General features: G+C 34.9%; 1 protein-coding gene across 9 annotated transcripts in view; it reads right to left on the bottom strand.

Annotated features, from left to right (window-relative positions):
* LOC106879758 (WD repeat-containing protein 47) overlaps positions 1-22788 on the bottom strand; it is a 107633-nt gene that overhangs the window by 7327 nt on the left and 77518 nt on the right. For 5 of the 9 annotated variants that reach the window (XM_052971253.1, XM_052971255.1, XM_052971254.1 and 2 more), the window contains 5 exons: positions 17191-17309; positions 12007-12132; positions 3181-3341; positions 2116-2285; positions 1695-1865 (listed from right to left, as the gene is read on the bottom strand). In XM_052971253.1, the coding sequence (XP_052827213.1) occupies positions 1695-1865; positions 2116-2285; positions 3181-3341; positions 12007-12132; positions 17191-17309 (747 nt within the window). The remainder of the gene's footprint in view (positions 1-1694; positions 1866-2115; positions 2286-3180; positions 3342-12006; positions 12133-17190; positions 17310-22788) is intronic. The other 4 variants (XM_052971256.1, XM_052971257.1, XM_052971258.1 and 1 more) reach the window with 1 other exon arrangement.

Here is a 22788-nt window from a genome sequence, read left to right as displayed (position 1 = left end):
GATGGGAATGGGTGAGGAGAGGTAGGCGACAAGTGTAAAGATTGGGTAGGATTGAAGAGTGGAAGTAGTGAATGGTTGATAAGGGGTGGGGATCACCAACGAGGATGGTGGAGGTAAGAAGGTGCAGAAGAAAGCAAAAGAGAAAGGCATGATGATACAGTAGACAGGGGAAGAAGAAGAGATGACGTGTTGGGTTGACTGCATTAGTGAGAGATGTATGGTGGTGGAGGAGGAGGAGAGAATAAGTTGGTGGCTCAGTGGAGGGTGGTCAGTATAAAATGTTGATGGATAGAACATTATCAACAGATGAAAGATGGATTAACGAAATGGTTCTGAGTAGTAAGAAAGATAAAAGGAAGAATTGCAGTTAGAGAGATGATGGGTGGTGGGAGTGGTAATCTGATGTGGAGCTTGGGCTAAGTGCCCATTTGAATGGCATCATTGATGAGTATATTATCAGAAGCCTTTCGTATAAATGTAACAGATGGAAAAATAACTGGGTTAATAAAGAAGACAAAGTGAAGTTGTGTTAATATAATAAAGTTGACTGTTAACCAAAATTTACAATTTGTATCCAGTTGCTGGCACTGGGCTGTGTTGAGGGCCAAGACTCTTGGTTTTCAGGCTGTTTAGTACATCTAACACTGAACTGGTGCAGTCATGTAAGCAATAAATAATGCTAGCATGCATTGTTGAGTTTGAACTTTGCAGTGAGTGTCACTGACAGAAAGACAGCAACTGATATTTAAGTTGTATGCAATTTACTATTTCCTTATATACAAAGTAAATAAAGACAAACTATTTACTGGTCTTTTGTATTTCAGTAATCAATGATCTATTTTTTTTTATACATTGTGTGAAATTTTGAAGCAAATTCATTCAACAACACAAATATGACAACAATGTTTTAATAGACAAGCAGTTAAAAAATAACTCAGTATTGTGACATAGTGTTGTGTGACAAGCCAGTATGCTGATGTTTAAAATTAGATCCTTTTTGCTAATGCTAACTGAAGATTTAGATGAAGAGTTGTGTCTTATTAAACTAAATAGTACAAAATGCTGTGCACAAGGTAACAGCAGTGATTATAGTAAGGCTTGAATTAATGAGGTTTAAATAGTTTGTAAGCAGCAGCTGTCCCTTCTCAACATGAATCATTCAACCTCAAAGTGGAGAAGTTGGATAAATTATTGACTTTCTGGATTGAAGAAAATAAAATTGACACTCATAGCTAGCCGAGCTGATAAGCTCCAGGGTTACCATCAAAATAGTGAGGTTTCCTGCCCACTGCTAAACGAAAATCCTTCCATGGGCTTAAAAAGAAACAAAACCTCTGTATCTTCTCTTAAATCACTATGTCAAGTGAGCAAGTTTTGTCAAGTGATGCTCCCTACAACTTATTGGGTTATAAGAACATAGAGTAAAGTACTTTGAAAATAAAAATTCTAACACAATGCTAATAGTAACACATTGATTTATGGTTGCATGGCATGCAAATAACACTTTGGGTATAAATATATATTCTATAGTTTGTGAAATCAATCATATTAGCTCATATCTCTATTTCACTCTGTACCTCCTTATTGAACAGGAGATTAAAACTTGCAAGTGGATTTGAAATTAAAGGCAGTTCAAAATCAGAAAGTAACCCAAATTGATGCCCCAAGTGGATTTAGTAATGCAGTTTACATACCAGAATGTCCAGTGAGTTTACGTACTAACTGTCCACGATCACAATCAGTTACACCTATGGAACAATCCCCGGCACCACCACTGATCAGTATAGAGGAATGACTTGGGGATTCTTCCATGAACAGCACATCCCTAATGGTGCCATCATGGTGGTTTAACTCAATTTCAGGACCTACAGAAAAAAAAGAAGAAATACAATAAGAGAAAAGAAAATAATAAAACTTGAGCAAAGTTATAATTTTTTTTGTAATTTATTTTTCCTTAAACTGCCATTCATAGATTTGTAGAGGCCAATATCTTAAGAAAAGAAAATCCAGTGAATGAGTTTTCCAAAAACAGTTACATTTACTAGCCTGGGAAGAATGTAAATCTGATATATATATATATAAAAAGACACAAATATGAAGAATTTACAAACTTACCTTCAGCAGTACAAGACTCAAAATTGAATGCTGTCAACTTCACAGATTTGTCATTTGAACCAGTTGCAATAACATTGCCTTGATAATTCCAGGCAACGCAGTAAATAGACCCTTTATGATGTTTTGCTCGTTTAAAAACCATATTTGCTGGTTGGGTAATGTGACTTTGCCTGCAGATAATACATAAATAATATATCAATAATCAATAATCAGTTAATATTGATATCTCCCAGCTGAAGAGAGCTCATATGACACTATGCATCCCTGGTAAATGCTGTGTCAAAGTAACTGACTGCAGCAAGCCAGACACTGCATAGCCACAGTAAGTCAAATATTCTATACATACAACATATACACCATATGTCATGATAAAATTACAAAGTGTCATTGTATAACATACTTTATGAAAGAGGAAAAATATTTAAGACTGTTCTAAAAGACTGGATCTTTGAATTTTGTTTCAACTAATTCCTGTCAATTCCCCACTCAAGACAAAACATTGCGAGATAAATAACTGAAGTTTTGTTTTCTCTAAGAATGTGAAGATACTGTGAATGAAAGATGCCAATTGTCTCAAACGATCATGGTAAGAATTAACTGAAAATTTAGTCCTTCCTACAATTTTTGTAAGATATAGTACTCTGGACAAGAAATTGTTAACACCACTCCCATCCCTATACATTCACAGATGAACTGGAGCTAGGTTAAGAGTTAACTTGACATGAGAAGAAGTCAAAAGTATTTAAAGTGTCTGCTGAAATAAAAGTAAACAGTTAATAGAAACTTCTGGGTGTAGAGTGCAATGCCCTGTCTACGAGATGGAACAAATTGAGTATCAATGCTGGATGTGCCTAGACTTACAAATTGCATTTAGCTAATTTGGGGGAGTGGGAATAGTCAATTAGATCAACCTCCAGTACTCCACTGGTACTGTATCATCAGTGGATAAATGAAAGGCAAAACTGACTGTGGTGAGATTAATAAAACAGCAAGTAAAATAAAAAAAATAAAAAAACAGTTTAGAAAAGTAGAGAAAAAGAAAACAAAAAGTTTATATTCACTCACTGAATATCTTGAATATCTGGGAATGAACAAATCCGTAAAACTTTTGAGTTTGATCCAACAGCATAAAACAATCCTGATGGATGAAAAGCCACTGCTCTCACAGCCTGGACATCTTCGAGAAATGTAACAGGTACATAATGGAGTTTATTATCTGAAGGAACCTGCAGGAATTGGACATATATATACTTAGTATAAATAACTGTTATTGAATATTAGTTTTGTTTGAGATGGAAGAATAATAATATGTGAGAATTTTGTCAACAGATACAATGGTTTTAGTTTGCTTTCATTTTCCTGAGAGTTGCATGTTTTAATTTGTTTCCTAAAAAGTCACCTATGACAGAAAAGTTGTATGTGCTTGTTTAAGTGTGAGAGAAAGAAATGAAAGAGTAAACCCAGAATCCTCATTGTGGATCCATGGAGCTATGGTTAAAATTATTAATATTTAACTTAAATTATTGTAGGTTAATAAATGTCATATGTAGTAAGAAATATAATAATAATAATTTCTTAATCAGAAAGAACAAGGAAAAAAAAAGTAAAAAAATGGAAAATTCAGATAAAGAAAATAGAGAAAACAAAAATAGATAGGATGAATATAAATTTACATCAATAATGAATAAAGATAAAAATGACAAAAATAGAAGAAAATACCTAAGAAAGAATGAGAAAAGAGAAAAAAGGGACATAAAAGAGGACTGAATAAGAAATTAAAGGAGCTTTTTTTTTAACCCAATGATTCCATGCTGGCTACATTGTCAGCAATTTGTTAAAACAAACAAAAAACCCTAGAAAATATGTGCAGTTTGTGCAGAAGGAAAGACAGGGTTGTGGAATGCAAGTTTCATAGACATAAAAAAATGTTATTCAGCAAGCTGACAGGCAAGTTTGAGGTTGATAATATACGTTAACAGGGTACAATCTTCCCCAGTTAGCAGACATGTGAGGGGGCCTTAGAGAGGAAAAGAAGAAAAAGGGGAGTTTGAAGCATGGTTTAAATAAAGAGATAAAACATCTACAGCAGACAAACAAATAGAGGCAGACATACAGGCAGCAACAAATAGCAAAAGGCTGGAAGCAATACTTGACTGCAAGAGAAAAGAAAATTGAATTCAGTAATTTTCAAATAAAAAAATGCTTAAATATAAAAAAGCTTCACAAAAAGTAAAGGCTAAAAGTTTTGCAATAAAATAAAGCATGTGATTTGCCTGACATAAATTGCAGAAAAAATATGAAAAAGATGAAAAACATTTTGTCAAAAAAAAAAAAAAAGTGGAATGAAGAATGGAGGATTGGAATTCTATATAGTTTTGTCATAGAATATGTCATGATCAGAGCTTAACCCTTTAGCATTTAAACTGGCCAAAGTATTCTGCTTGCTTTATGTTCAAACTGGCCTCTCACACTTACCCTACAATGTTATTCTAAAAATAAACAATCACATCATCAAAATTTTGATGCTACAAGACAATTCATGATTAATTCAAATCTATGGGAATAAATAAGCATTACAATTGTCAGAGTAACCTGAATGCTAAAGGGTTAAAAGATTTCTAAAGGATTATTAATTAAAGAGGAATCTAAACTGTATCAAATTTGTGATAGTCCCAAAGCATCATAGGAACAGGACATGAATTTCTGTTTAATTGCAGTTCTATACTGTATTTACTGTGACTGACCATATTGAAAGACTAGTAAACTTTTAACATTTACTAATTATACTTTAATCATTAAAAGTTTTTGTTAGGAGCAATATTCATAATTTAAGTTAGGTATTATGCGTTGATTCAACAAGAAATCAAAACAAGAATAGATGTGAAGAGAATCTCAGAACAAGTAACTATTCTTGTTTTAACTCATCAATTAAAAAAACAAAACATGTGTGAGTGTGTGTGTGTGTCTGTGTGCATGTGTGTTAATAACAATTAGCTGCATTAAACAGGTTTCCATATCTACTGGCACAGGTTGGATGGGTCTACAGTCACTATTTTTTTCAACTCTGCATCCTATCATTTGTCAGGATTCACATTCTGAGCACACTACATTTTTGGTCCACTGTTCCACAGATATCCACCACCAACCCACAGGACTTTTTCACTCAACAGACATTGTCCATAACATTGCAATTTTTATTACATACCTATACTTATAACCTCACCCTTCCTCTCCTCAGCTTATCTTTTACTCTCTTCAGTCTCCTCTAGATTTCGAGGTCTCTCTACTATGCAGCAACATGCATCTTCGACAGCTGTCATAAAATTTGTCCTTTACACTGTGAAAAGTATCATCAGTGATTACCAGATATAACAGAATCCTGTTTCTAGCTTGTTTCAATTCAATGTATCAGACATTTCCCAAGAATCCCTAAGCAGTAATTATGTCACCTATGTAACAGAAACTATCTCCTACTTCTAGCATTGCATCTGAATAAACCATATATTTGTTTGAATGGATTTTCCCTGCTGCAAGCCACCCTGTACACCTGGCATATCTTTCCCAAACCCCCAAATGCACCTCCTAGATAACTATAGCATGACTGAGTATACAGAAGTTCTAAACATTTTTCATAAATATGGAACAAAGTCATTTTTGCACTTTTTGCCACTAATATTTACTATTGACCACTCTGGAAATTCTTGTCTCTAACCAAATAGTTAAAAATTGACACAAAAGTTTAAATATGACCTTTAAAAGGCCATAATTTAAAAAGAAATGCATAAAACAGAAATGCTGAAATTTGATAGTGAATGGCATCTCTGCTATTTTCTAAATTTGCTGCAAAAATATGTACACATTTTCCATTCCATAGGTGAGGGTTAAAGCTAGCAAACAGGGTCATGGTTAGGAAAGGACACTATATGACTAGATTGCTCAATTTGTAGAGCACAGGCTTACACCATGCCTTAGGTACTTCTCCATATATAATTAAGCAAAGTATAAACTTTTGCCTTAGTTTAATCTGAATACTTAAATGTAATATAAGTAAAAATTTACCTTTGACAAAAAGGTATGAAGGTCCAACAGGCAAACATAATTAAAAGCTACAGCACTCTTCAACATGTGCCAGGAAAGTGAGTTGTACAAACAAAAGGAAAATATGTACTGCATAAAAGAGTCATCTACCTTCAATTCCCATTATATAAGGAATATGCATATAAAAATTAGTATCTAGTTATGTGTTCATAAGATTCTACAGTTCTGTAGTTCAAATCTCAGCTAAGTTCAACTCAATTTTTCATCTTTTAGGGAATAATAATATGGAATATTATCAACTAAAGGGACAGAGAAGAGAAGCAAGACAAACAAAATGCATTGAACTGGTTAGAGAGCGGTTTGGTTGCTCTCAACATCAAGCTCAAGGACTAATGGAGAACAATCTGATAATGGATTGAGAAAATGCTCCCACATGTCATTTATATTTGGCAATGAGTTGGGAGTACCCAACAGTAAAACATGATGCTTGTCGGTGAAATAGATAACATAAAAAAATGAAGGATATTGCTCCCCAGTAGTTTCCCTTGACATTTTTCTCTTTTGTATTTTACTTTATTTTCTGTTTATTTTCATCAAACTGGTATAGCTGGGATGGTTTTCTTAGACGTTCAAGTCCAGCTTTTTAGTTAGAGCAAATTTTGAGCAGGATGTCCATCCCATCTCTAATCATTTACTAGTAAAGTACAAAAGACAACTATTTCCTAGTTGGACAGACTGAGGTAAACAGTGTATTGTGCCAAGCCATGGAGCATAACACAATGGGCAGCGGTAAGTTTTGAACTCCTGATCATATGTTCCAGTACTATGTTTAACATGCTCATGCAAATAGTTACAAACACAAGATAATGAAATAAAATAAAAGAAAAACACACACACCCACCCACAAAACCTTCCCAAAAACAAAATCCCAGAGCAAACAAATATAACAGAAATGTGAAAAAAACACAGGAGATAAAACAACACAATAACTAAAGCCTTACTTATTGGTAAATTAAATGTAAGGGAAATAAAATAATAAAATATATAAAAACAACAGAAAATGTAATTTTCAACATTGGCACAAAGCCACACATTAAGAAAAGAAAGTTAGGGTTAGGGTCATAATTCACTTTCAGTATATTATTGAAAATTTTTTTGAGTCTGGAGGGATGAAAGGCAATGTGTATTGACGTGGGGTTTGAACTAAAAAAACATCAAGGCACTAAACTAAATATCACAAAGTATTTAGTCTGCTATTTCTTGGCACAATACATTAAGCTTAGAGAATAGGTGGGAGGGGTTACAGTGGAATGACTAAAACCTCAGTACATGCCTGGCACTTCTTGTGTTAATTTCAGAAAGATGAAAAATTAAGTTGATCCCTGCATCATAATTTGAATTGAGAAAGTAGAACAACAAATGTAAAAGACAGTAAGACAATTAGGAGGTGAAGCACAATGGTTATGAGGTTAATATGCTGGACTCCAAATCACATCATCAAAGTTCAGATTCTTCTACTTTGGTGCTTTGCTCCTAAACCAAAAAAGCAAATTCCACTCCAATTTCATGGGGAAGTGGTTAATGTAGGAAGGGCATCCTGTTGTAAAATTATTTACCCCCACAATCTATCTCACTCATTAGTATTGAAAAGTGGATTTAAGTTAAAAAAAAAAATAATCATCTTAAATAGAAGTTAATGTTCATGAAAATATATTAATATAATGAAAATTCATAATTACTTATATGCAAGTACAATATGAATTTCTAATGTAGGTAGAGGGCCACAAGTTTTTTTGTTTTTTTTGGTGGCAGCATTTAAACTCAAAATATAAAGGAAGCAATTAAATGGAATTAGTGCACAACAGTATAATTAGAAGTATGCAATGGGCCAATCACTGGTTCACAATATTTCTAATGGTAAAAGTGATACAAGAATGTCTTCAACTCATAGGGGATTTCATTTACAAAGTACTGCTCTTTCACCTATGTTTACATCAGTTGATGAAAGAAAGTGGGGAAAGGCAACTTTTATGCCACACCACCCCTTAAGAAAAAATGATTTCAACATTTTTGGGGAGGGTAGAATCAAAAATGTCAACTCGTCTCCCACCCTCCCAGTACTTAACCCTTTGAGCCTGTTGCACTGGTTTACTGATGGAAGGCTTATTTTTCTGCATACTGTAGTACCACTCTACCAGTGGAGTGCATCTGGAAGCCAGATATATGGTCAAATAACGTTCAGGAGGTCAAGGCTCAAAGGGTTAATACTGATGTGGCTGTATTTGAACTAAAATCATGAAGTGGAATATTGCAAACATTCACTACATTGTTCTACCATTTCTACAGTTCACTTCCATTTTACTAGTAGTAGCAGTAGTAATAATAATGGTTTCAAATTTTAGCACAAAGCCAGCAATTTTGGGGGAGTGAGATGATGTGATTTGGAGTCCAGCATATTAACCTCATAACCATTGTGCTTTACCTCCTAATTGTCTTACAGTCTTTTACATTTGTTCTACTTTCTCAATTCAAACAACACCAGCACTCAACTGGTACTTATTCTATTGACCCTAAAATGATGAAAGGCAAAGTCAACTTCAGCAGAATTTGAACTCAGAACATTAAGACAGATGAAATGCTGCTAAGCATTTTGCCTGGCATGCTAATGATTCAACCAGTTTACTACTGCTACTACTACTACTACTACTACTAATAATAATAATAATAATCCTTTTTACTAAAGGCACAAGGCCTGAAATTTGGTGGGGAGGGGACTAGTCAATTACATCGACCCCAGTACTCCACTGGTACTTAATTTACTGACCATGAAAGGATGAAAGTCAAAGTCAACTTTGGCGGAATTTGAATTCAGAATGCAAGGATGGATGAAATGCTGCTAAGCATTTTGCCTGGTGTGCTAACAATTCTACCAGCTCACCATCTTAATAATAATAATAATAATTAGAATAACAGTATAATACAGTTGTTATGCCCAATTAAGAAGTTAAATCAACAAAATTATTGTGAGACATACTACAATATAAATAGTTCCAGAAGACAGACTGGACAGGAACATTGGGAACACAAGAAATATAATTTAAAAAAAAACTCAGTGTATTAATTCATGGTTTCTTTAAACTATCTATCATGTCTCCTTTTCATAAAACAAGCTTCAACATTGAGATAAAGCTGACTGGAACAACCTCAGTGGTATAATAGAACAAGCAGTTATGTTATGGTCCATGGAAAAATGGAAACCTGGAATTTCGTCAAAGAAATGTAAAAGGTGAAAAAGACTGAATATACTATATGTATCTCGTTTTTAGGATAGGTACACCATATCCTGTCATGTTGTAAGAGGCAATTAAAAGGGTTGGAGTCAGGAAGAACAACCAGCCTTAATACACTGCCTCAAAAAGTTCTGCTTAAGTCATAACAGCATGGAATGGTAGAAGACAAGGATGATGAACATCATGATAAAATGTCTCATCTCGTTGTTTGTGTATATCAAACTAAAAATAAATAAATACTAGAAGTTCACAACAAAGTGAAACAAGTTTATTTGATGTGCCGAGGAGTGTGACATTTTGGGCACAACCTTCAATTCATCCTCATGGCAAACCTAACTTGCTCCACTTCAGGAATTCCTTGCCAAAACAGACTAGGACTTCTTTCCTTGGATTCTACTGTTTCACCTCCAAACTAAATTTTCATAAAAATGAAGCAAGGAATAAGATTTGATTAAATTTGCTTTTTAATGAAAGCTGAAATCAACTGCAATAAGCAAGTGGACAAGCAAAAGAAAGTATATACAGTTAGGGGGTGGGGAGACAATCTAAATGAGAATCTTTCCTTAGCAAATAAAATCATTTAGATGGAAAAAATATGAATTCTGTAGATGAGGTCAGAACAGTACTGGAGGAGTATTTTTCATTACAGACAAGTGAATTTTGGAAGAGGGGCCTTGCAAGTCTACCAGATAGATGGAAGAGCATTGTAGAAAATGAAGGAGAGCATATTGTATAAAACAAACCCACATTATTTATGGGATGACCCAATATTATATAGAAAGTTGTGATATAAGTTTTTGTTTTAATTCCCTTTTCATTCAAGTTCTTCCAAATTAGCATAATTGGTGTTTCTATATTATCAGAATTAACCATATATATAACATTAAACAATATTGTATCAAATACCAATTTTTCCTAGCATAGGCACAAATTCTCATTTTTTTTTTCAGAGAGAGTGGGTGGGTGGGTGGCTAGTTATACTGATCCCAATACTTGACCAGTACTTCATTTTACAAACCTTGGAATGATGAATGACAGAGCTGATCTCAGTGAGATTTGAAATTAGACTGCAATAATATATTACGTCTACAGTATATTCATTTACTGGTTTTAGTGACTGAATTATAGTTACATGGGAGAAGCAAATTCAAAGCCTTTAGTTTGTCATAAAAACCCCAGTACTTAATTTTACCAAAATGGTGACATATTAAGTAGTCATTTTGACACAACACTGATTTTGTTGTAACTGGCAGTAGTGTGTCAAACACAAATACACATGCATGCACAAATCTCCTTATCTATATATCTCTATACATTTGTTCATTTGTTTTATGCCTGTTGTTCAATATTAGTATAGTTTAGATGCATATACTATTGAGGCATTGCTTTGAAGGAGGGTGCCCTTCCTGTCACTAACTCTTACTAAAGGGATCTTAACTTCACATATCTTTGCAGGCATGATGGAAGCTGAGGATTTGTTGACAGAAGAAACAACAACAATGCTGCTCACAGGGCAAAAACAAACAAGCATGCAAACACATACAAACATAATAGGCTTCTTTCAGTTTCCATCTCCAGAATTTATTCACAAGGCTTCAGTACAAGTACTTGCCTAAGGTGTTGCACTGTAGAACTAAACTGAACCTATGTGGTTGGGAAACAAACTTCTTAACCACATAGCTATGCTTGTATTTGTACACGAACAGTTGCCATCAACTAAATTCCATTTAAAATGGTATTAGTGATAAATAGTGGGATCAGATCTAGAATCACAGGGTTATAAGGCAAATTTCTTAATTACAGTCACGTCTGTACTCATAATTTACCATTATTATTATCTAGAAATTTACTGGTTCCTAGCATGTGCAAATTTACATATTTGCACATAAACTGTTGAAGCAAGAGATTTTACACCTAAACATAAATATATGCACTTCCTACTTAACCCCTTACCTATAATGTCATTGTCTTTACTCAGGTATGTTGTCAAAATATGTGTATTGGCTGTAGGGTACAGCACCATTGTTAAAGAAAATTCGAACTTGCAGGTAGAAAGTAGTCCAGCACAGAAAACTTACAACTACTGTGTACCCTACATTTAATATTATTTTATATCATTCTATGTTTTAAAATGTCTGTGTATGAATGGATTTTGTTTGTGAAGACAATGAAGGATGTAATATGAAAATGAAAATAAAAATGATGAGTTATCAAAGCTGTTGCTATTGAACAACTGAGATGCTAACATGCACTAGCAAAGCTTGAAAATGTCATTTGCTTTGTCATATAAATAGGTCTGTTAGAATTGAGAAGAAACCAAGTTCTAAAACACCAATGGAGCCCAAACCTTAACAATAAAACTAAGTAGTTTTCCTTATAAACATAACTACAAATATGTATTTATCTCTATAGGGACAAGTTAAGTTGAGCCACATTGATGTCTCTGTCTCTCTCTCTTTAGACACAGCCAGGCTAAGGAGGTCAACCACTGAAGCATAGAGCTCTAACAGGAGAAAAAAAAAAAAGTACAGTGAGGGTTGCAGGGAGAGTGCTGAACACTCGCCTGTCTCTTGTGAAAGGTAGGGTAGTCCATTTGTCTCATCTTGTCAAAAATGAAATCCTGCCATCCAATAGCTGCTTTCTGGTGGGCGTAGTCGTCAGGCTGACTGGCGCAGTTTCCAGACCACACCTAGATAGATACAGCATTTGCAAGCAAACATCAAGGTGAGTGGTTTTTCACACCCAACATGTCTAAAAAAACATCACAAACACAAATGCCACATCATGGCTGCTGCACATACACAAACATGTAAACATAGGTGTGTGTGTGTGTGTGTGTGTGTGTAGGGCTGTGGTACTGGTAAAAATATACAGACACTGATTAAATATAAAATGTAACATGATGTATAAAAAATTCCTATTTAGAAAATAATCAAATCAGATTCAAGGGTTTCTATGAAGGGAGACCTGGTAGAAGCAACTGTGTTTCTAAGAATGTCAAAAGTCGTTCTCAGATGTTAGTAAAATTTGGATTAGATTTAACTGTTTTTTATTCTTTAATAAATTTTGTAGAGATAACTGTTTCAATCTTTAACAATATTATTTTTACTAATGCTTAAACCCTTTAGCATTTAAACTGCCATATCTGACCCAAAAACTGTTTTATGCTCAAACGAGCCAGATCTGGCCTCTCACATTTACCCTACAATGACACTCTAAAAATAAACAATTAGGTTGTTATAGTCATAAAGCTCCAAGATAATGCATGATTAATTCAAAACAACGTGAATGAATAAGCATGACATTTGACAGAAGTAATCTGAATGCTAAAGGGTTGATCTCAAAAAGAACATTTCTGTATCCTTTGCAGTTTATTTCTTTTCAAATTGTCATTTGTAAAGTTACTTCAAAAGTTCAATCCACTTTCTTTTTAAACATATTCTGTATGAAGATTTTCATTGTTTATTTCTTTTAGATTCTTTTACTTCATAACCTTCAGATAAAAACAGTCTCTTCTTTCTCTAGTCTTTGTGTTTAACCCAAACATTAACAGGCTGAGTGCAAAAAAAAAGCAGCCTGATGATTCACATTGTCCAGGTAAATTATGTACTTTCAATAGATATAAGAAATATATGTTTGGTCTAAATATAAATAGGAGTCAGAGTTGACAGTATCAGAAACTGCAGAGGAGGTGGTGTCAAAGATTTTTTTTGTACCAACACAACAGCCCTGTGTGCATGCATTTACATGTGTGTGTGTATATATGTATATATATGCGTGCACACACCCTCACACACAAATGTGTATTTGTACATTTATTTAGTAAGTATGTAAGTATATGTCATCACAGATCTAATAAGACATGCTATACAAAGAGAATAAAGATGTTAGTAAATAGCAAGTCTAGGAGACAAATAAAACACTCTAGCAGTAAATGCTAATGATAATATAGAATAACTAATTATTTAATATAACTCAGAATTATTAATCATGTAATTACTTATGTATCATTTCCAAAGATTGATCTTTGCAGCAGCAGTGGTAGTAACAGCAGCAGCAATAATTATTACATCATACATTGAGAGAATGGCCTACATATTTTGGAGGAGGGTATAGTCGAATAAATCCATAGCAGGATCGAATAAATTCACTCAGAACATAAAAAAAGACACATTTTTCAACAGTTTCCTGAGAGGAGGGTAAGTAGTACTCAGGACTGATGCAGGAACATAGCACAAAAGTTGCTACTGTAGAAAAGAACTTATTATTATCACACCAGTCAGCTGGGATGAATTGTTTCAGGAGCACTGAATCTGTGAAAGAGCCAGGTGGTGATGTGAAACCAATGGGTTTATGTATAACCCCATGCTTTCCTCCATGGAAAGGTATAGTCCATTTGACATCAGGTGGGCTTCAGAAAGTGTTGATTTATTTGATCTCACACTCAAGGCTTGGGACAACCTAAGGTTACTTTTGCAAGGTAGTGGGACCAAACCTGAAACCACCTGATTACAAAACAAATTTCTTACCAACAAGACAACGCCAGCAGCAAAATACTAAATACTGCAATGATTTCAAGTATAAATACAAGACCATAAAACTCAAGGGTAGACATAGTTGATTTTACTGATTACTATTACTTGACTGATATTTATTTTAGTAACCTCCAGAAATAAAAATGAAGTTGACTTAACAGGATTTGAACACATATTAGTATCAATAATTTCCTACTTCAGTCAGTACAGGATCACACACCTATGTATTTATTTATATGATTATAGTATTATTACTAGTTACAGGTTACCAATTGCTGGTTTATGACATTTAACAGCCAAACTGGCAAGGAAGAGTCTTAACTTTGGAGAAGAAATATCTCAAGGGACTTTACAAATGTACTGGTTTTTCATGGATTTTTACATCTTTTGATGATACACATCAGTGAAATACAGATATATATATATATATAAACATATTTATGCACACATTACAAACTTCCAGTTTCCATCTATTAAATTTCTTTTCTTGTTCTTTTAACATTACTAAATAGGCAATTCATCTTTTACCAATTCCACATCCTTTCACTGTTGCTGTCATATGAAACTCTTCTCCCTTCTTTGTCATATCATCATAATTCTTTTAAATCTTCTAATGATCAATGAATGATTTTTAGGTCAGTTTCTAATATATTTTTCAATTTCATTTTGTAATTCTGAACAAAGCAATTGCTCGAGGCCAATTTTATTGCTGCTAATTTGCTGCCTTTGTAGGAAGTGACTTCCAAGGTGGAAAAAGAAAAAAAAAACAAGACCCCCTACTCGCAAGGTAAGGCTATAGCAGAAATACATTTGCTTAAGATACTGTACAATAGGATGAAACCTGGAACTATGTGGTTGAGAAGTGAACTTCTAAATTAAAAAGCCATGCCTTTCTGTTGGTGGCATCAGTTTGAGAGGAAATTTGCTTGTTGAAGATTCTACAATTTGGTTGTTAATGGCAGGAAAATAATTTAACAGCAAGGTCATAATTAGAATAATGTACTGAAGATTTCAATTAATGAACATATGATCATTAAGTCCAGTAACAAAAACCTTCCTTGGTAATTTTTTTGCTGGCTTCACACACTGCTAATATGTGCTAGAACAGGGAGATACAGTCAAATGAATTGACCATAGTATATTACAATGCAATGAAAAGTAAAGTTTATAACCAAAAACATTTCAACACAGTACTGGTGCTGTGTAAAAAGCACGTGTGCCGGTACCACATAAAAAACACTCAGCCCACTCAGTAAAGTGGTTGGTGTTAAGAAGGGCATCCAGCCATAACAACCATGCCGAAACACATGACTAGTCTCTGGCTTGCCAGTTCCTTTCAAACTGTCCAAACCATGCCAGCATGGAAAATGGATATTAAATGATGATGATGCAGAATTGCTGATATTCTGAGCATCTGCCAGTTCTGACCATTCTAAATACTTCAGATAAACAAACACACATACATACACTTGTTTTTTTATTTAACAAACCAGTAGTCTGTTATCATTAAGTACTTCAAAGGCAAAAGCACAAGTAAAGGATATTGTTACCCTTAACCTCAGAAAACAATCTGACCATATATACCATGGAAACCACCAAGCTAAGTTGCTCATGTATAAGAAATAGCCACATCTTTTGAATTAAAAGTTTCCTGTCAGATTACTCTATTGCAGCACTACTCTCTCTCCACTCACTGTCACCTCCAACCACACACATACAAATAAACACCACCCTTAGCTCTCTCACAATATTCTACACATCAATAGTCCAAAGATATTGTTTTTGCTTATCAATCCTCCTGCCATTTTATCATCTCCATTTCTCATCCTCCAAATTCTGCATTTAGCATATTTCCAAATCATTCCTTTCATCCACTAGAATTCCATCTCTCATTGCTTCTCTACATTTTCTGTACAGATATCACCATACATCAATTTAATCTGATTATCAACTCCAGTAATCTCACTCATCAGGAAAGCCTACAAAAGTCATTAGCATTTGAACATCGTCCTCTGACTCATTAATGATTTCAAAAAATAAAGTCCACATAAACATGTCCTGAGTATGACTTTAAACTGCATCCAGTTGTGGGGCCCTACTCCAGGGTTTTGAGGAGTGTGGAACCACTTCTCAGCTACTACTGTTCCCAGGTCAACTCTGACCCAGAGTAGTAGCACCTGTCAGGTTAATTGGCATGTTATGGAAGAAACTCTAAGCACAAATCCATACTACCATGTGGGAAAAGAAATGCCAGAGAAGTTAGTCCCTGCAGCAAATCAAGGAGTAGGGCTACCCTCTTTGACACCCTTCTGGCAACTTCAGGGTAGGTGGAGCTCTCCAGTCCTATAATTCACCTAAGAAAAGGCCAATCCAATGTAAAATCTACAGCTTGCTGGTCACTGCAACTGTTTTGGCCCACTGAGCCACTGTAGTCTAAACTCCATGGGATTAGATTGCATGGACTGACTCTTACTTTCAAACTATTAAATGTAGGCAGGAAGAAAATACCTGCAGCATCAAGAACTGGCTTTCATAACCACTTGAGGGCGTGACATTCTTCCTGATGATCTTTGGATAGCAAAAAAACTGATATCATCATCGTTGTCACACATAAACGCTCTTTCCCCTCACACACATTCACAGATAAGTTTATAAAATTCAAGAATTTCCTGATCATAACAATGTAAACAATAATATTTTCAAAAAAAAAAAAAGTCAATTATCAGCAATAGGCATACATATATTTCAAAAGATTACAATAAAGATTTCACTTTTGGTTAAGAGATTTTGATAACAAGCAATTATATTAAGAAGACAAACTAATAAACATCATATCAACCATGCCATTAGATTTGGAAAAAAACTAGAAATATGCATTTGAAATATGCTAATATGCACCCAGAGGAACAAGGGTTGAAGTTCAATACATAGAAATCTTGAGAAGTTATTGAAAGGTTTAGTTAAGTTCAACTGAGCTGACAGCAATACCCTACAAAAGTATATGTACATAAGGAAACAACAGCAACAACAAAAACGACATATAATATTAACACTCATCTGGACTGCTCAATACTACAAAATAAACCAAATGTTTGATAGGAGGTAATATGGGAGATACAAGGGAATATTGGATGGTAGAGAAAGAGGATGGCTATCAACCATAGTCAACATTACAAATAACTACAAAGAGACAAGGAGTAAAGTGGACTAACATTTGAAATGATTCTGGTTGGTGAACTCTCGGCAGGCTTTGCTGGAGTCAAATTTGTTTGGTTAGAGGTGGGTCCATCGGAATATGGCACATCATCAACCAAGTTTGGAGATTGGGATTCTGAAAAGAGAACCAGAAAGTCATTAATATATAACAGAAAACATTTATTTGGGTAAAAATATTAGACGTTCTTTCTATAGTTCTAATGCAAGAGTGGTACATACTTTTCAGCTCCACACATTATGGCAAATAAATAATTGTTCCTAGCTTAGGCACTTAGTCATGTGGTTTGAGTTAAGGAGGGGGTTTAGTCAATTACATTAATCCCAGTACTTACCTGATACCTTAATTTATGAACCCCAGAAGTTGACCTTGGTAGGATTTGAACTCAAAATTAAGAGTTGTAACACTGGAAAGCTTTTTTCTGATGTTCTACCAATTCTGTCAGCTGCAGGTCTTCCTCAAAGGACAAAATATAGCGACAATAGCAAAATTTGAACCTATGATGATATGAACAACAGTCCAGTACCATGGAATAAGAGCTTATTTTTAGATTATTCCTACGACCAGAGTGCAACATATTGATAAATAATATCAATGTTTGCAGGATCTACAATTGGCAATTGTTCATAATCTTTGAGCTGCTGCTGGCTGGACCTTGTTCTAGGTTCATTTAATCGTTTCAGGTATTTCAATAACTGAAAAAAATCAACCCTCACCTGACCTGATCTAACCCACTTCTCACCATGATAACATGCCAATATATTTCTCATAACTGAAAACAAAGTCTTCAACTTTTGCTTGTTTGAATATACTGCAGTCAAACAGCTCCTCCACTAATACAGAAGTAATATCATTCATAGTCCAAATCAGTGGCTAAAGACTAGATTAAACAGGCAGCAACTCAACTAATCCTTGTTGAGAAGACTGTATCAGGCTCATGTGGAACATATCGCTTTTGTATTCCAAAGATAATTTGCTGTTGTTGTTGCTGATGATAGGCAGAACACAAGTGTGATAGTATAACAAGTTGTTGTAAGGTGGTGAGCTGACACAATCGTTAGAGCACCATAAAAAATATTTTGCATGATTTGATCCGACTCTTTACAATTCCTGTCGAGATCAACTTTACCTTTCATTCTTTTGGGAGTCAATAAAATAAAATAACAGTTAAGTACTGAGGGTCAATGTAATAGACTAAGCCCTTCCCCTCAGATCAGAAACAGTTATTATTTCCAGTTGTGTACAGCCATATTATTAAAGACTAGGTTTTTAAATTCATAGAGTAAAGCTGGGTGTTTGTCTGTCTTATTATCCAACTGCAAGTCAGGTGTCAACTAGCCAACAACATAGAATAACTGAAATATCACTGGCATATTGAATTCAGTGAGACCTTATTGTTTGGTTAATGTTCTAGCTGTGGACAAGTCTATCAGTATGTTGTTTTACACAGAGGAGTTTAAATAGTAAGGATAAAGATTTCTTTAAAAGCAAGACTCAATTTCTGTACCTTCATTTTGTTGCACAGCAACAACAAACTTCTATATGTGAAAATTACGTTCTCAATGAATGTTATTAATGCTATGTGGTATAGCTGTGGTTAAATAAAGTATAACACTGGAAAGTTATCCTCACATTTTTATTGCCTGTTTTGTGTGAATATATTTGGTGGTGTTTAAAGAATATTTTTACTTTAGACACATCAAATATTTACCTTTTAAAGACTAAATACTTATTTCACTTGCATTACAATCACAACTATCCTAAAAATGTGAGTGAAGGCATGTGGCTTAGTGGTTAGGGTATTCAGTTGTGAGTTTGATTCCTAGTGGCACATGTGTCCTTGAGCAACACACTTTATTTCATGTTGCTCCAGTCAAGTCAGCTGGCTAAAATGAGTAGTACCTGTATTTCAAAGGGCCAGCCTTGTCACACTCTGTGTCATGCTGAATCTCCCAGAGAACTATGTTAAGGGATGCATGTCTGTGGAGTTCTCAGCCACTTGTATGTTAATTTCAGAAGCAGACTGTTCTGTTGATTGGATCAAGTGGGACCCTCATCATTATAACTGATAGAGTGCCAGTACCCTAAAAATATGAGCTAGTTGCTCTACCATTTAAGACAGGGCTGCCTTAGGATTAAGGTTGCTAGTTCTATGACCCAAGATGGTATGCAATTTGAATAATACAATTCCAGGTATGAGTCAATCTTAAAAGCTTAAACTACAATTACTCTTTTAAAAATCATCTCCCCCAGCGAAATATCTAAGCATTTGAAACATCTGACAATTATCAAAGTATCTGAGTAGAGATTAGTCCCAAACCAAACTCTGATTAGCAATTATTGAGGTTACTTAAGAACCAAGTCATTTTCAATCCAAGAATCACCTCCAAACTATAGTTAAGTATCTTTTTCTTGATTTATTCTTAAGAAACATCTTTTGATTTCCAGTTAAAATTTATTACAAAAGAAACTTGAAAGAAAACCCTAGCCATCCTACCTTTTTTTTTCATCTTATCCATCAAATTATTCATTTCCTAAAACCTAATTTTTTCACATGTCTTACAATATTACCAATTCTTACCAACCAAAGAATATTCTCGACAACTTTTGTTTCGTAAAATGACTGGAAACAAAAGAAGATGCAGAAAACAGAAAATGTTTAAAGAACATTAACCAACCAATGCAAAACGAAGGGTCAGATTCCATCAACATTGGGTTTTAATGAATGAACAAATCAAAAGGGAGAAACTGAAGTTTGGAAAACAGCAAAAAGAATTTGAAAATAGAAGCAAAGTTTTGATATATTTATGACAAATGTAAGCATTAAAGCTGCCAATTAATAAAAAAATTTCAATCAAGCAATCACAGGGTAAACAGATGAAAGATTGCAATCAATGAGAATTTCAAGTAGAGGCTCGTTTACATGAAGCAGTGATTTCATTCCCTCAATGTACTGGATTTCCTGGTTCTTCATGGAAACTGGTAGATCTAGATATTTAATATCCACAGGACTTTTCCCACTCACTTATCTCCCTACCATTGATCAGGTGTGGCAGCTTGGCAAAAACTGATGTTATTTTTAGATTTTGTTGCAAATAGCCAAGTAGCACAATGGAGTCTAATCCACTTGGTTGTTGAGACAGTTGGCCAGTATACCAGTTTGGTAAAGAATAGATTATAAACAGGGTAATATCTGTGTGTAGCTACATCTGGCAGCACCGAAACCAACATTTATCACTAAACTATCATACTGGTCAATAAGTGACTACTCTCACTCCCACAAACTATCAATGTCCACTAAGCTGCCATACCTGATCAACAGCAAGGAGACAGTTGAAGAAACTAAATCTGTTAAGAACAAGAATCTTTCTATCACTAGTCATCTTGAATGATGTAATACTCAAAGTAACAAGAATGAAGACCAAGTTTCACATGATTATATAAACCTTACTACATACATTATTTTGTCTTTCTCTTTTTGTACACCCCAACCATACATACACTATTTATTCGGCTTTGAACCAAACTGGAAAGAAGTAATACTATTCAATGTCTTCTTCCTAATAAAACAACTATGAAAAAATATTTAGCTAGGAGTAAGCCACACAACTTAGCCTATCAACCTGGAGAAGGCCATCGACAGGATATCAGACTTCAATCTGTTGGTTGCTAAAGAAACTAGAGTTACATGAACAGCTTGTGAGGAGTGTGCAAGGTATATACTATCAGCAAAAATAGGTGCTGTCAGCAAAGTGAGAATTCACACATTAAGTTCAAAAAAGTAATTTAGAACACAGGTTTATGTCCACCAGGATTCATTTCTCAGACCCTTTTGTTTTTTATAGTTCTCCAGGCCATAAAAAAGGAGTTTAAAATCAGCAATCAAAGGAAAGTTATCAATGCTGATGACTTCTCATAAGCGAACCTGCCAAGATTGCAAGGTAAAGTTTCAAATCTGGAGTAAAACTTGAAGAGATGAAGGGTTACAAGCAAATCTAGCAAAGACTAATGTTTTAGTTAATAAAATAAAAAAAAAAGACAAGACTCTTCAGTAGAGCGGGAGTAGTCATGTTTGGAATAGTGCTTCCAGTGTAAACTATGGATGCACAAGAGATGTAAGATGAAAACAGGCTGATAGAGAAAGTAGACTTTTGTATGTGACAGATGAACTGAAGTAATTTGCAGTAGGTGTACATGAGAAATAGATTGCTTATGAGTGGAAGGCCCTATAGAAGTAGTTGAGAGTTCTTTACCCAAGTGACTGAAATAGCAGTGGAAATGGGTGTTCTAAAAACATGGTAGCCAGAGTAAGTGCAGAGTGAAAAAAATTCAGTGAGCTATTACCTCCCCTGGCAACAAAGTAATTCTCTTTCAAAATGTGGGGAACATGATATGATGCCTGAGTACGAAGTATGACAGTGGGATATGGGTAGTGAATGTAGAGGATGTCAGTCGAAAGTAAAGGCAGCGAGCTGGGAGAAACATTAGCACGCTGGGCGAAATGCTTAGCGGTATTTCGTCTGCCACTGTGTTCTGAGTTCAAATTCCGCTGAAGTCGACTTTGCCATTCATCCTTTTGGGGTTGATTAAATAAGTACCAGTTACACACTGGGGTCGATATAATCGACTTAATCAGTTTGTCTGTCCTTCTTTGTCCCCTCTGTGTGTAGCCCCTTGTGGGCAGTAAAGAAATAAGAAACAGGGTGAACATGCTCAGCTGTATGTATAATGTCAGTGTGCATGACTAAGAGTCACAAATGAGTTGAGAGGAAACCTGATTTCAAGAGAAATCAGATGGATGTTGTGTGCAAAAGAGCAATATGCTACTTATGCTTGTGTTCAATCCTTTCCCGCTATCATCATCTCTCTTCTGCGATACATCATTCTCTCCCCACCTTTCCTGTTACTTTCTCTCTAATCTCTCCTCAATCACACTCATTCTTGCCATCCCAACTTCCTTCGATTACTCTCTCTTCTGCAACCTACATACACTGGCTATCTCCTCTTAGTCAAGTTGTTTTCATATTTCTGTTCTGGCTCTCATTATTACTCCCTCTTTTATCCCTGCCTCCATTCCAACAACTCTGATCTCTCTTCTTTCATCCAAAGCGTGTGAAAGGAAGACAACACAAGGAAAAGGGGACTATAGTCTTGCTGGCTTTGAGTCACATCTGTATTGATGAACAAAATAGTGGCAACTAAGAGCAGAGAAGATGTTTTAGTATTGCCGTGAACATAACAATCTCTTTGGCCCTGGTGCAATGATAAAATGCACCTTGTACACCTAATCAAGTGGTTGATGAAAGGACTCAACCACAGAGACTGTACCAAAAATTATAAAATGATAATGTCTGTAACATTATCATTTACTGAATAGATTTGGCAGGGGAACAATAAAGAGGTTGTCTCTTTCCAGTTTAGACAGTGCTCTTCATTCTGAAGAGAAAACAACCAAATTTATTTTATTGAAGCTATGCCTTTAGCTTATTTGGTTTTTTTCAACACAGTTAGGAGGAGCTAAATCATCTCCCTATAAGGAAGAGTGAGAGGGGGGAAGCAGGAGAGAGGAGAGAGAGAGACAGAGAGTGTGTGTGTG

Source organism: Octopus bimaculoides, chromosome 10 (assembly GCF_001194135.2).
Source record: "Octopus bimaculoides isolate UCB-OBI-ISO-001 chromosome 10, ASM119413v2, whole genome shotgun sequence".
Lineage (NCBI taxonomy): Eukaryota > Metazoa > Mollusca > Cephalopoda > Octopoda > Octopodidae > Octopus > Octopus bimaculoides.
The sequence above is the reverse complement of the archived record's forward strand: the minus strand, read 5'-3'. Positions and strand labels throughout refer to the sequence as shown.